This window comes from Cajanus cajan, chromosome 10 (assembly GCF_000230855.2).
Source record: "Cajanus cajan strain Asha chromosome 10, NIPB_CcT2T_4, whole genome shotgun sequence".
Classification (NCBI taxonomy): Eukaryota; Viridiplantae; Streptophyta; class Magnoliopsida; order Fabales; family Fabaceae; genus Cajanus; species Cajanus cajan.
Genome location: NC_138526.1, coordinates 45,040,579 through 45,055,410, shown reverse-complemented (window position 1 = coordinate 45,055,410; position 14,832 = coordinate 45,040,579). Strand labels below are relative to the sequence as shown.

At 30.0% G+C, this 14,832-nt stretch overlaps 1 protein-coding gene across 6 annotated transcripts; it reads right to left on the bottom strand.

Annotated features, from left to right (window-relative positions):
• Positions 1-635: 635 nt before the first annotated feature.
• On the bottom strand, positions 636-10,953 carry LOC109817528 (putative axial regulator YABBY 2). Of its 6 annotated transcripts, none has more exons than XM_020382800.3 (6): positions 10,347-10,953; positions 8,128-8,247; positions 7,835-7,952; positions 6,305-6,353; positions 5,024-5,099; positions 636-1,058 (listed from the first exon to the last, which is right to left on the bottom strand). In XM_020382800.3, the coding sequence occupies exons 1-6, from the start codon at positions 10,416-10,418 to the stop codon at positions 954-956; spliced, it is 540 nt and encodes a 179-aa protein (XP_020238389.1). In that variant the 5' UTR covers positions 10,419-10,953; the 3' UTR covers positions 636-953. The 6 variants fall into 6 exon arrangements, with proteins under 6 accessions (XP_020238389.1, XP_020238390.1, XP_020238388.1 ...); XM_020382801.3 differs by having other exon boundaries at positions 7,835-7,946; positions 10,347-10,952; XM_020382799.3 differs by having other exon boundaries at positions 7,835-7,973; positions 10,347-10,941.
• Positions 10,954-14,832: the final 3,879 nt, after the last annotated feature.

Sequence of the window (14,832 nt, the reverse complement as noted above, 5' to 3'; positions counted from 1 at the left end):
AAAATTTTAAAAAAATTTAAAATTGACTTTTATCCAAAAACGTTTGAAATCTTTAAAAAAATTTAATTACTCGATTAAGAAAATAGACTTCTGCGAACGTGACAGAAGAAGACATGCATGCTACTCCTGCACAGTATGGTGTTCCTTTCAGAAGGCTGCACCGCATTAACTGAACAAGACGGTTCAGGAAGAACAACAAAAGAATCAATCAAGAGAGGGAGAGAAAATAATATATATTAACAATTACAGCTACATATATTTGATTTTATTTATTTTAGGAGGGTGGTTTTGGAATCGCTTTGTTCAGATAGCCCCACAGCGCAAAACTCCAAGGTATTAAGAACAACACCCTCCAAAAAAAGGGAAAAAAATAAAAAATAAAAAATAAAACTCATGAAACAGAAACATGATGGATAAAAGACTGTTCCTCTGGATGAAGCACCATATACCCAAAGATGGGTCAAATGGTAACCATCTCAAAGATGGAAAGCACTGTTCAAGTGGTCCTCCTCGAGGATGAGAGAGTGACACATGGTATGCTTCATCGCTTATCATCAAAAGAATAAAATGATCCTTTGATATATGTTGAGACGGAATCATCCAAAAGAGAAAGATATACATATATAGATCATTACTAATTAAAAAGACTCATTATTATAATAGAAGGAACTTATAATGTTTAAATACTTGAGTGCCTAATAAGTTCAATAACGTAGTAATTAATGCAATCACAAGAATAGCAATCATTTCATAACAACTAGAAAAGGGCAACACATACAATATTATATATATAGATATATACTAAAGATGGGTGAGAGGCTGAGGTCAATCATCAGGAGAGTCTCCCATCCAGTGGTATGATTGGGAAATTTGATCAACCTCATTTTTCACTGATTTAGGTCAAGCACAGAAAAAACCAGCTGATAATCATAAACTTCCGTTTATATATATAATCAGTAAAATCCGTTAGACTTTTGAGTACCATCACCCTGGTCCAACTTTGCTTGCTTATTGCCATCCAGCTTTAATCCAAAGTGAATGTGAGGGAAATGTGCCCACTGCATATATTAGATGAGACAATCAGAAAGGAAATTAAAGGTTCCATATGATACTAGTACAAGATAGCAGTTTAAACCATGTATGGCATGTGAAGGTTACATGTACATGATATAATCAGTAAAAGTATTCAAATAGTGGCAACGAATATCAAACTTAAGTTCTTATGTATCTACCTCAATCTCTTGTTATTAAGCTGATTCTATCTCCTGTTACTAAGCTGATTCTAGTGGTTAATAAAGGGTATAATAAGATATAGAAACACCAATTTTGATAATTCGTGTACATACTAAAATCTAAGAATTAGCATAGCATGCACTAACTTAAACTGTCAATAATTTCGGACTGAAATTTTGCTGACAGAAGTTGTGATAGATAATTCAGTGATAAATTCAAGTCTCAATTTTCAATTTCCTAATTGCATGTCGCTTTATATAAATATTTATATGGCCTACAAATTAATATCGTGCAGAGAGCATGTTACAGTGCATGGGAGTTATACATTTGGAGGAAAGCATAAAATGGAATCGCATGTTGCAGACTACGGCCTCTAACTTTATTGCATATCTGATTGGAAATTTCGGACTAATAGCACATGATCAAGGGAAGAATACATGCATACAAAAATAAAATCTAGAATCACAAACTATGGTGCTGCTTTTACATGTTTTTGGTTGAAGAAAGTGATTCATTAATTGTGCTACGACCTATCAAATTGATCCCATACAATATGTGCTAATCGTTGCGATAGAGAATTTAGTTGCTTTTTCATATAGACACTAGCTAAATCATGTGTTGTGCTCTACAAACCCTAAAATATGATAATTTATCCAGAAGTCAATTAGGGTGTGTGCATGTGTGTATTCTAAAAAAATCCTGCAAAATGATGATTTATCCAGAAGTCAATTACAGGCTGCATCCTTATATAGTATCCCTATAAAGTATAAATCAAAGTACAAGGAACATCCACCACTAAAGAAATATAAGAGCCTCCTTTCAACTTTATTAGAATTAGTATCCATCAGCAATGTTCGTCCCATCAATATTTAAGTTGTAAACAAGGAGGGTACATATTGACATATCCACATATATAGAACTTAGACTTCAATTTTCAACATGTGTATATATATAGGGAAGCTCAAAAGTTGAGGCATTTCTCTTACAGTTACAACTAACCTAAAGAGAAGTTAAGAATAAAAAAAAATAAGAGTTTCTAGATATAACCTTTAAAACAATTAATAACAAAAGTCAATAATCTTAGAAATTAGTTAGATAAGATTAGATGACAATATTCTCCGTCTAATATATACTTGTCTTTCTAACTGACAAAAAACATGATGAAGATGTAAAAGAAATTATATTATCAATACATTCTAATTAAATTTTGAAAATATGTAATGATAATTTTATACTCTATCATGGGGTGCCAAATGGGTGAAGAAAGGAGAGAAATATTAAATAGAAGAAAAGGATGAAGCAAATAAAAGTAAAAAAAATGCAATATAGGTGATGTGATTAAGAAAAGAAAAGAGGATAAAAAGAAAGAATATATAAACAGAATGTAAGAGAAAAAATATGAAAACTTCAATGTTAATACTTTGATAATGAGTTTGAACTGAACTATTTTTTAAAGAAATTTTATTAAAAAATAGAAAACAAAAAAAATACTTTAATCTATATAAAAAAAAAAGTCTCATAAGGCCAAAATCAAAAGGATAAAAAGAAATAAGTTGCAGATTAATATATATCATAGAAAAAGACCATTGCATACTACTCTACTTAGTTTTTAGAAAAGTCTTATAAAGTTAAAATATTGACTATGAAGTTAAAAGAGTTTAAAAATAAAGCTGATTTACATACAAAATTTAAAGAAACCATAACAGTCTCTCTTCAGAACTTGAATGTATTAAATTCGTAATTAATCTATACTTTGTATAATCCTTTTCAATGTAAAACTTATTCTATATACAATTGAAAATCAAATTTTCATAAAAGTCATGAGATAAAAGATACTGCCTTAAAAGAAAATAAACACAGCCTTCTTACAGACTTGGCCAAGCCATTTTATTAGGGGAAGATTATTTTGTCACAACCAATGCATATGTATTGTATTTGTCCTACATTACTTTTTACACCATTTTTCCTACATACAACCATATTTTCCCAACATCTAAACGGCAAAAGCCTACTTACGCATATCAACCTCATCAGATCACTTTCCCCATTCTATTTAGCAGTTTTCAAAAATGACTGGTGTCAAAAGAGATACAGAAATTTATGTATAGAAATACGGTTTTCTTATGAAGGAAGATAAAGGGTATTTTTGCAATATTCTTTTAACATTCCATACTATAAATTAACCTATATATATTGTAAACTTGTTTTAGGAAGTCCAGGATGAGACAGGTCAGTGAAACAAAAGGAAGAGACAGAGGGAGGTGTGAACAATAGAGTCTTAGAAAAGGAACTGAAAAAGTCACAAACTCTATGAGAATTGCTTCTCAAGCAGACAGTTATTTTCACTTAATAATTTTTTTCACTAATTACTTACATCTTCCTTGAAAACACTAAACATATATTAAAAACTTATAGTTTTATTAACTAAAAAAATGATGCAAAAAATGAATGTATTAACATCAACTTTGTGCAGGACCAACTGATCTACGTAGATAAAGTTAGAAATAATTCAATGTGAGTCAAACTTAGGTTAGTAGAATTTTTAACTTTTTAGATCAAGTTCAGTTTAATTTAAGTTTTCGAACTATTTGATTCACTCCCGACTTCAAGTCATTAACTTAACAAAAGGACGTCATTTACCTTTTGTCCTTTTTTTTGGACTAGAATGATAGTAAAAAATGAAATGAAAAAAAAAAACTAAATGAATTTTATTTATTTTTTTGTAATAAAGTCAAAGAGTAAGTTAAATATTGCATATTGTAAGTGATTAAAATTACTAACATTAATAATCTTAAAACCTAAAATGGGACTTTATTCAAGATAATTTACATAACTCATCGTTGATCATGAATCAAATAAATTAAACTGTATTTTATTAAAGTTTAACTTATTAGTTAGCAAAATTTAATTTTCATTTCAAATTAAACCCAGTCAGCCCTATATATTGAGAACTGATCACATCATTGTACTACTATAATTGTGTACGTACGTATACTGAAATTGATGTTATTACAATGTGTAAAAAATGTGATGCGTAAATAACACCAACCTATATAATATTAACACGTATATAGTTTATATAATGCGTTAGTCAAGTATCACTTAGGCAAGGAAAATATTGAATCTTATAGATCTTCCAAGTGTTTCCTTTTTTTCTTTTTCTTATTTATAAATTTAGATGATCAACTGCTTAGCATAACCCAGGAGTGTTCTTCTCTCGGTTAAACAAGATATTAGCTTATACAATATTGATGCTAACAAATAAAGCAACGGTTTTTAGTTCTGCATTATTTTAGCCATGTATAGAGCTTTATATATGACACTCTTAGTTTATTCTAATATGTGGAACTCTTCTTTTGGATAACTCCATAGATTAATTTAAAGGTTACTTTTTTTGATATTTCGATTTTAACCCTGCAAACCATGGTGTGATATATAATTTCTCAGCTCTACATGCATGTGTTAGTATTTATCACCGTATTAAATGCTTAAATAAGAGGAACCCTCATTATTGGAAGCTGTAGAAGGGCATGATCAGTTGCCATTACTACACAAAAGTTTGATACAAAGCTGCAGCCTCGAAGTGGAAGGAGGCGATGGCTTTATTGGTAAAGTTTCTACAATTATTGTGGGGATATTGGATTTCAACCTCTTCACCGAGTTCATATAAACGACAAAGCTATCTTTTATTGTGTAATCACCACATGTGATGGGAAAAATAGATGCAGAACTTTTATGCACTCATATACCGGAATGCATATGCAAAAATAGTAATAAAGTTTAAACTCACGTTTTTGGCTGCTGTGCTAAATGCTTCCCTGTGGCTGATATCTGGATTACTAGCCTTAATTCTTTGTATTTCCTCCCTGCAACCAGAATCATTTTTCCAAATGGAATACAAGCTAAGGTGTACACAGAAAAAATCACAATGTCATGATGAAACACACATGATGCATCCACCATATATACAGCAATATGGTGAGCGTTCATCACTTTTTTTTTTTTTTTTTAAATATATGTTAACAAATGATATCTTTAAGTGATTTAACATATTCAAGCTTAATTTACTAAAATATTATTTTTAGGAAATAAGAAGAGTATATTAGAAACTCTTGTATTAATATACTTTCACTTATTTTTAAGAAAAAATACTTTAACCAGTGGCACTTTAAATATATTTTAATCTAAAATTAGAACTTGTTACATTTCTTTTTTTCTGTCATACGTATCTGTTATATTTTTCAATGATTTTTACAAGTGTATTATAAAAAGAATTAAGTGCACTGATTGTTAACCATAACACATTTTCTTTAATAAAGTTAACTACTACCTTCGTTTCCTTTATTTGCCTTTTTTTTAAAAAAGAAATTTGTGTATCTATCATTTAAAAATTAAGTTAAAAAACAGTTTTACCTAATTTTTAAATTACTCATTATTTTTTTAATAATAATCTTAATTTTACCTAATTCCTAATATTTTACATATTATCATAAATAAAAAAGAAGAAATAATATCAAGAAGTTAAAGAAATATTAGCTATGTTTTTTAATTTGTTGGCTATCTTTAAAAGAAAGATAATAAATAAGTAAATGACTTGACGCAAACATATGTTGGATATTGTATAATAGAAATGTTTTAAAAAAATTGTTATCATTTCCCAATGATATATATATATATATATATATATATATATATATATATATAGATTCTTGTTATTTTCAGATTATTAATAGGGTTCAAAATTATTTGAAATCATTTTTAAAATTTTGTTGTTTATTTTAAAAAAGATGATAGTCATTCCCCTTGCTTGTATCATATTAAAATTTTATTTTGTTAATAATTTTATATACATAAGAATTTGAATTTGTTTATAATAATTTATAATTAATATAATTTATTTCAAATGTATGTATCATGAATTCATCCAGGTTTTTCCATCAACCGATTATATTCTTTTAATCATGAATCTCATCTGACTCAATAACTAGTTTTTTTTTTTTTCATTTAAAACATTAATCTTGGGGACATGGAAGGAAGTTCATTTAAAACTGTAATTTGAAAGGTCACTTACTTAATGAAGCGGTTATAAGCAGAAGGAACACGTTGTCTCTTCTCAGGAGCTGTTGATCATGAGATTATTTAGTTCAAAATATCAAACAATTATTGCATAGAATGTAAATATAAACACCATGAGTCAACCATCTAAATTAATTAATACATATTTCACACTAAATATGGTTTTCAAACAACCAAAATCAGGTTGAGCTAAGTTTTAGCGAGACCTGGCCCCATAGTTGGAAGATGGCAAATTCGATCCAGTACTAAAAAGTTACTGAAGTACCACTTCCAATATCAATTATCATGAGCTGCTACGACAAGAGGGATGAAAATTCTTTCGTTGGCACAGTTTATTATTAGTAATCAAATCAATAATCTGACATGTCTAAAGTTGTATATAACTCATACAGTCTAATAAATGAAAAGTCATATAGTACCATTATTTGAACATCAAATAATTAATACGATATTAGACACTATATATAATTATTCTACCTTTTATTTACTTTTTATTTCTTTCGTACACCGTTGCTAAAATTTATTCTCTAAACTTAAAGGAGACAACAAACATTGTCCCGCTTTTAATGTGCAAAAGCCATTTTTTCTCAAATCATGTTAGAAAAAGCTATTTTATCTTTAAAACATCCTTTTACACATCTTTATAACTAATCAATCCTCACCCAAAATTTTTCTGGATGATCAAAAAAAAAAATTCTCACCCAAAAAAATATATTAACTGGTCATTGATTTAACTATTTAAGTGATTATAATAATAAACCCTAGTAAAAAAAAAAAATCATGAGAGTTGTAATTTGTAACTGTAAAACGAATTTGCATCTGCACATGCACAGTGCTATGAGATATATATCTAGCTAGGGCACAACATGATTGCAATCAATTAAGGATGGGTCAATTTGTTGCGAAAGGTCACCATCTAGTTGGGGACACTTAAATACATGAAGAAAATATAGACCAAATTGGGAACCTTCGTACCAAAAAAACTTGATACTCAGAGAGATGGACGCCCACTCTCATGAAAAACTGAGTTTAAAGACAAGGGGCCTCAATGATGACATTGTTCTGCTTGCTTACATTAATTAACTTGTGCCAGTTGTGGCATAAGGTAGTCTGAATCATTTTGTCCTTAAACATTCTGAGAGTATAACGGAAAAAGTTCAGGCTGGCCTAACTATAGGACTTGTTTGTTCAAGTTTCTTGGTGTTTGGATGAGCGTCCAAATAATCGAATTGATTTTGAATGAAATTAATTTTGAAGTGATGTGAATTATGTTTGAATATTTTTATTATAAAAATAAGTTAATGATAAAAATAGGTACAATTTTTTTTAATTAAAACAAAAGTCACCTAAAGTTGTTTTAACTCAAACAATTTTGGACTCGTAATCAATTCCTCGACGTGGAATCAAACATATGATACTGAAAATCACCTTAACTGGTATTTTAACGTGATTATGGAGAATCTAACTTATGTCAAAAGCTAAAAACAAATTAATTAAGGGTATATAAATAGAGAGTGAAACTCACGACGAATGGGAGGAATCCTAGGTTGCTCATGGTCTACGGGCTCAAATGATTTGCATTTTGATGATGATCCTAGTTCCTTGCTGCATGCTTCTTGAACGCTTAGGTGTTGTTTCTGTAACTTAGCAACGGTAGAAAATTGCTAAGAGAAACACACACACACAAATATTGTATTATAGTATTTAGTCCAGTTACTCAACAAAATGAGTTCAACATTAATGAAAAGAAAGAAAAAGAAAAAAAAAAGAGATAGAGTCACAAAACAATAAAAGATAAAGTATATATATTATATATACCTGAGTGTCTTGAGAAGGAAAAGTTTGAAGTGATGCTCCCATGTTAACTGATAGCAAATTGGCACAATGCCCACATCTAACTGTAACTATGGTGAGCAAACTGCTGCATGGAACACTAACCTGCATAAACCCATTTTGGAATACAAATATCAATTCCAATTTCACTAGCCAGTAGTTAGAAACTAAGTAAGCATAATATATATCTTGAAACATTTTAGATACAAGTTTAAAAGAATTTTTAAAAGTTTCTCTGCTAAAAATAAAAAAGAAATCCCGAGAAACTCTAAAAAATTCTTCAACTTACATCAAAACAAGTTTCTTATATGATTTGTCTCACTTACACACACAAGAGAACAAGGGTTGCGAAACACTCAAACTTTGATTTGATCTATGTATCATCTAAATTGGGATTCTCAATGCTTTAAGTTATATCTTACACAACTGTTTGGACCAACGCCATAACCAAATTAGCATCAGAGCTTCACACTTCTCGAAGTTAAAGTATTTATATATCTGATGGAGAATTGAAGCTATCACATTCAATGAAAAGATGCTTCACGCACCAGCGTTGCAATAAGAAAACAAATTGGTTGGTGAGGCAAAAGAAAGAGGGTGAAGAGGACAAATAAGGTTGAGAGAGAGAGAGGTCGGGGAAGTAATTTTTTTTTTTTTTTTCATTATGAGAGAGAGCAACTTAGTGCAGCATATTGAATAGTATACATGTCGAGTTAGCATAGCAGCAAGCTCAGGAACTGACATAGCTAATTTAAAAGTTAGCACTCTCACAATGTCTTCATTCACTTTTTGGCTGACACTGCAAGGCAAGATGAAAAAAGATAGACATTGTTGCTCATAGCGATCGAGGAGGAAAGAGAAAGATGAAAATGACCTGACTGGAACGGAAACCATGAAAATATGAAATTGAAACACCGTTAACCACTACTGCTACCAAACAGATATGATTAAAGAAAAGTGATCACCATCATGAAGCAGATTAAATTTACTGCACCTTGTGCAGTGTCAAGATCGGAGTAGAGAAAGAAAGAAAGATAGTGCTTTCTCAAAAGGAGTAATTTCAACAGAGATATTATGATGAAAGGAGAGAAAGGTAAAGGAAAATAAAGAGAGAGAGAGAGAGAGAGCTTGTCATTTTTCTGGTGCGTAAATGGATTTGTCTGGACGTCATAATCGCCACAAGTTCTTGTAGAAAGAAAGAGAGGACACTGTCTCAGTACTTAAAAGGTAGCAACAAGTCTGAAACTGTGAAAAAACCTTGATCATCAAAAAAAGACGCTTCACTGGCAAATTATGATGAACAGAATACACCACCTTCAACCTCATCACTCATCAGTGAAAGGGAATCAAGGAAATAGACTCAGGAAAGAGAAACCACCACATAGATTTGTGTAAAGATTTAATTTTATGAGCTGCGACTGTGAGTTCCGAAAGAAAACAAGAAACAAAAAACTTATAAATTGAAACAACAGTTGACTTTTTTGGCAACATATATAGCATGTGAGATCATACGATGCTATTAGATTCTTCTGAAAAAAGTAATGAAAAAATAACAAGAGGGGAAATAGCTCCATATAATAGAAGAACCCTAATACCCGGATTAGCCCTACCTATTATTCATATATAGCCCTCAAATTTCTTATGGATATATGCTTATCTATGTGTTTTGTTTATAAATCATCTCATTCAGGCTCACAAAATTGCTTTGTTACCCTTCAAAATTAGTATATGCCTTACAATTTTGAAAGGTTATGGGTTTCGAGTTTATTTGTCTTCTTCTATTACTCATAAGAGAGTACTGAACATAGACATCACTTACCTTACCTCTAACCAAATTAACACCATAGCTGAACTTGTTAGCATAAAAAGAGGTTATGGAGAAAAACCCAGTCACACTTTCTCATAAAATATAAGATAGGAGTTGATTAATTCTTGATCTAAAGTACATTCCAGTGAAGAAATTCACTTCAATGATGGATTTCAATTCCCTGGGGAAGTGACCCTTCTTTTTAATTCTTTGCTTTCATGATCTCGATTCAAGAAATTCAGAAAACGCGTATTGACAAATTATTAGCTGGTGAAACACATGGTATAATAACAAAACAAGCTTAGAAGAACACAGGGAAAAGAGAGAGAGAGGTAGAAAAGAGAGAGAGACAGAGAGAGAAAGAGAGAGAGAGAACAAAGAGAGTTCAGAACTGTACCGCTAGAGTGGTGTTGCAGAAGTTGCAGTGAACATAACAAACACGTTCGGTTGCCATCATTTCCATTGACATATTTTTAAAAGAAAATTGTGACTGTCCTTTGTGTTTGCTTAGTTGATTTATAGGCAAATCAGAGAGGAGAATTCCTTGCTGAAGCAAAGTGAACAAGCTAGATCAAGGATTTACAGAAGACCCAGAAGAATATAAGACAGAGAATCATAAAGGTTAAATAAAGAAAAGAAACTTTGTTATTATTAATAATAATAATTTTTTTAATGGAAAGAGAGAAAGAAAGAGAAAGAGAGAGAGGACGTGTACAAAAATCTGAATGGTTAAGATGGGACTAGTCTGGTCGGGGGAAAACCAGTGAAGTGGAGTGGGATTAGTGACACTTTTGAATTATGAAGAAAAGATGGATTATAGGAAGTGTGAAAATATTTGGTGTGTTGTATGTATGTGCGCGTTTGTGAAAGACAGAGAAGCAGAGAGTGGGGAAAGAGAAGGTGGGGTGGATGTGTTATGATTGAGAAAATGAGTGGGTGGGAGTGACCCATTCTCTTCACTGGCTAGCTTTCTGTAGCGGACGAGGGGGGCGAGATATTAATGCTACCAATGTTTAATATGAGAGAGAAACTGTTTTTGTGTAAGAGAAAGCTTATAGGGATCACAGACATGCTTAGAATTTGTGTCATTCAAATCTCTATATGCATCCCATGTGAAAGATAGATAGACAGTTAGACAAAACTCATGTAACACATTCATCAAATAATTAAGAATTATGGTAACTTAAATAGTCATCTTATTGAGTTCCAAGTCTGGAAGTTTGGGATGTAACTATTTAGAAAATACAATCTGTAGAGTTATTGCAACTTAAATTCAAACAGTAGTTTCGAATTCGAAAATCTAGAAATACAACTTTGGTAAATACTTAGAGAGTTGTCGCCTTCGAAATCTTATCCATCTTAAACAACTTAAACAGAATTCGAGAATGCCTGGTTTCTATATGAAAAAAGATTGGCTGACAAAATGTTTTATTATTACCACTTTATTACTTCTTTTCAAAGAATTAACACCTTTTTCAAATCTAGTCTGATTTCTGACCCTCAAGGGGTTACACAATCTGTGCTCAAGTTCAAGTCTAAATCAAATTATTCTAAATGTTAATTACACTGTAAGTCAACAAAGCGTAGTTACTAATAATAATGACGACATCGAAAGACTACGGAAATAGCAAGGAATGTGAATTGGCTTTTGTCCATTTATGTGCCTCGGGTTTTCTATTGCGCTGTACTATTTGCAAAGTGAGTAGACATCCTTTTTTTTTTCTTTTTTAATTTTTATCAGAAAGTGCATAGACATCTTACTGTACATTTTCATGTATTTTCCTGTGAATGTCTTACACGTGAGATTTTTATATATAGTGCATTTTCCATTCAGGTTTTTTATTGGTCTTTTTTCATTCAATAAACGTCTAGCTAGTAAATAACGAAATGCATCAGGATAAACTTTTTGAAACAAAAGGGGCTTGTAAATCCAAGAATAAGACATGCTTGATTAATCAATCGTTTATGCTATTAACTACTCCTGTTGATTTTAATTTTCGGCAAGAACTAAGTTTTGCTGTACACTTTGTCCACTTTTTGTCTTAGCAACAAATCAGTTATAGGGATCGGGTTTTTCAATACTATTAACTTTAACAGGAAAAAATAGTGAATTATGAAACAATTAAGCTATCACTTGATGAAATTAAACTAAAACTAGAAATATGCGTAGCTCGTGTGTACGTACACTGTATTTCCATCAACACCTTGGTCAGGTCATGTTTATACAGTTTCATTCTTTTGGACATCATCTTTTGAAACATCCATTGGCGATAAAAAGATAGAAATGTAAGAAAACTACAATATATATTCATCGAAAAAAGTTGAATTTTACGACGAGTTTGCTATATTTTAAGGCAGATATAAAATTAACATAAAAAGGTTGATTATTCTAATGATCGACGATCGATATATATACAAGAAAGAGGGGCTTATTTGTATTACAAGTGTTTAGCTTATTAACTTTAGGCCCACATGGTGCTTTGCAGTGGAAATCACTAGAGATGAGGAAAAGAACTTTAAAGTTTTGCATGACACGTCAAACTTCGATATTCTTCCTTGAATTTACTCACATGTTTAGAAAATTAGGGCATTATTGTTGTAATATCTTTACCTGCTATTCTACATCATATTATCAATAGCAGTATTAAAAAAATTTGCCGCATGAAAGAAATAATTCAAAATAAATTTATCATATTTATCTTTTCCCCAGTTCACTTATTCCTTATTTAAAGTTGACTTTCTCTTAAAATACTTTTTGAATTGTAATCAATTAATATTGGGTCATCAAGAGCCTTTGAGTCTTAATTTGATTTGATGTACAATATAGGAGGAGAGAAAATGTAATTAATGGTCCTAATTTTTAGCCTGAGAAAAAAGTTTGCAGGAGAGGCAGAGGCAAAAGAAGATCCGCAAAAGAAGATCCACACTCATTGCCTAACTCACATCGTATTCATGTCAAGTCAAACATATTTATTAAATAAGTAATTAGGTCAAGATTTTTTTAAAAGCATATTAAATGAAAAATTCAAACTTCTGGTCTCATCATTCAAAAAAAAAAAAAACCATAACATATGATATCACCCTTTTAAATGTTTATTATTATTACCAATATAGTTGAATGAGTAAGTTGCATGTGAGTTATATATATTGTAAATTTTTGAGTATCATATTATTAACTTATATTTTATTAGCCTATTGAATTTGAAGTATATGTTTTTTATATTATCATTTTTAGTACAATTATAATTTATTTGGAAAGTAATTTGTAAAAGTGGACTTGCAATAGCATCTGTTGAGAATGGAGTGCAAGGTAGCACCATGTAATTGGGGTAATGGACATTGTGTGTCTAAACTACTATCCACCAACATATCTTTTTTCTTGAATAATTGTGGTATGATTGGAAAAAAAATTTATTATGATTTGAATATACCTACTCGGCAGGTACATATCAACAATAGAAATATCATTTTATTATTTCAAGAGCTAGGCCATAATTTTTTGAATATTATATTATATAAATAATCTCAACCATTTTGTCCATGAGGGATGATTTAAATCTTCACATTTGATGGAACAATTGAAATGTACTATATATTGCGATAGAATGCATGCATTTGATATTATAATATGTACAAGTGTTACAGGAGACTGTTTGCCTAATTGGTGAACTTTAGCTTAGGTTACTCTAGATACGCATCCGGCATCCCCTACTAATTAAGCATCCTTCAATAAGTTATGTTATCACCAAGTGGATTGTCAGACAGTCAAAGTTCGAATCTCATATGTTTTATTCTTATATTCTTTCTTTCTTTCTTAATTTCTTTCTTCTTTTTTTTTTTTACTTTTTGGTAATTTATTATTTTCTTCATTAAAAAATTTAAAACAAATATAATGAAAATGAGTGATATTTTTATAAATAATAATAAAAATAGTTAAAAGACTAAACATCTTTAAAGATTCTAAAAATGATAAAAAAAATAATAATAATTGAAAATTATAAAAGATATCGATCACTAGACAACAATTCCTTTTGAAAAATTTAGTTGTATGTTTAAAATAGATGTAATTAGTGTTAGAAAAGGATCCTCTTTCTTATTACAACGGAATGTCTTAATGAAATCATGAAATAATTGGTAGCAGGAAAAAAAAAACTTCTAAAATAGATATAATTAGTGTGCTTTATATATATATATATATATATATATATATATATATATATATATATATATATATATATATACGTATAAAGACTTATTCTAAGAATAAATTTTGATAGATTGACTTTACTCAATAATTTATGTTCTTGATAATAGTCAAATATGTGTACATATTTTATTCAATTTAGATAATTATCAATATATATTTTATGCTTATAAATTTTATTTTTTATCACAAAAAACTTAATTAATAATTAATTTCAATTTTAGGATTTAAATATTTAAATATTATATATTTTTAATGTTTTTCTTTGTTGAGATATAATTCACTGGGAAATAATTTGAAAGCTATAAATCTCAAAAAAGAACTTTAGCTCCAATATATAGAAAATCGTTTTAACCTAGCAAAATTTGCTCAGAGCAATCAAATCATCATTTGAAGTGAACAAAGTTAAACATTGATCACGCCAACTTACTTAGAGCAAGTTACTTGAACACCCTGAACAAGCAAAATGCTCAAAGTTATCACAAAGTGCTTTGAGCAAGCCAAAACAAAGAGGAGCACGCATAAACTTGCTTAGAGCAAGTCACATGGACCCTTTGAGTAGCATATCTAACCTTTGTAGTTAATGCATGCTACAACTAATGTATGATTTTATAATTCTAATTAAAGTTGGGACAAACTTTATCAGTTGAGTTTTGATATTCAACCTTAATGCATAATT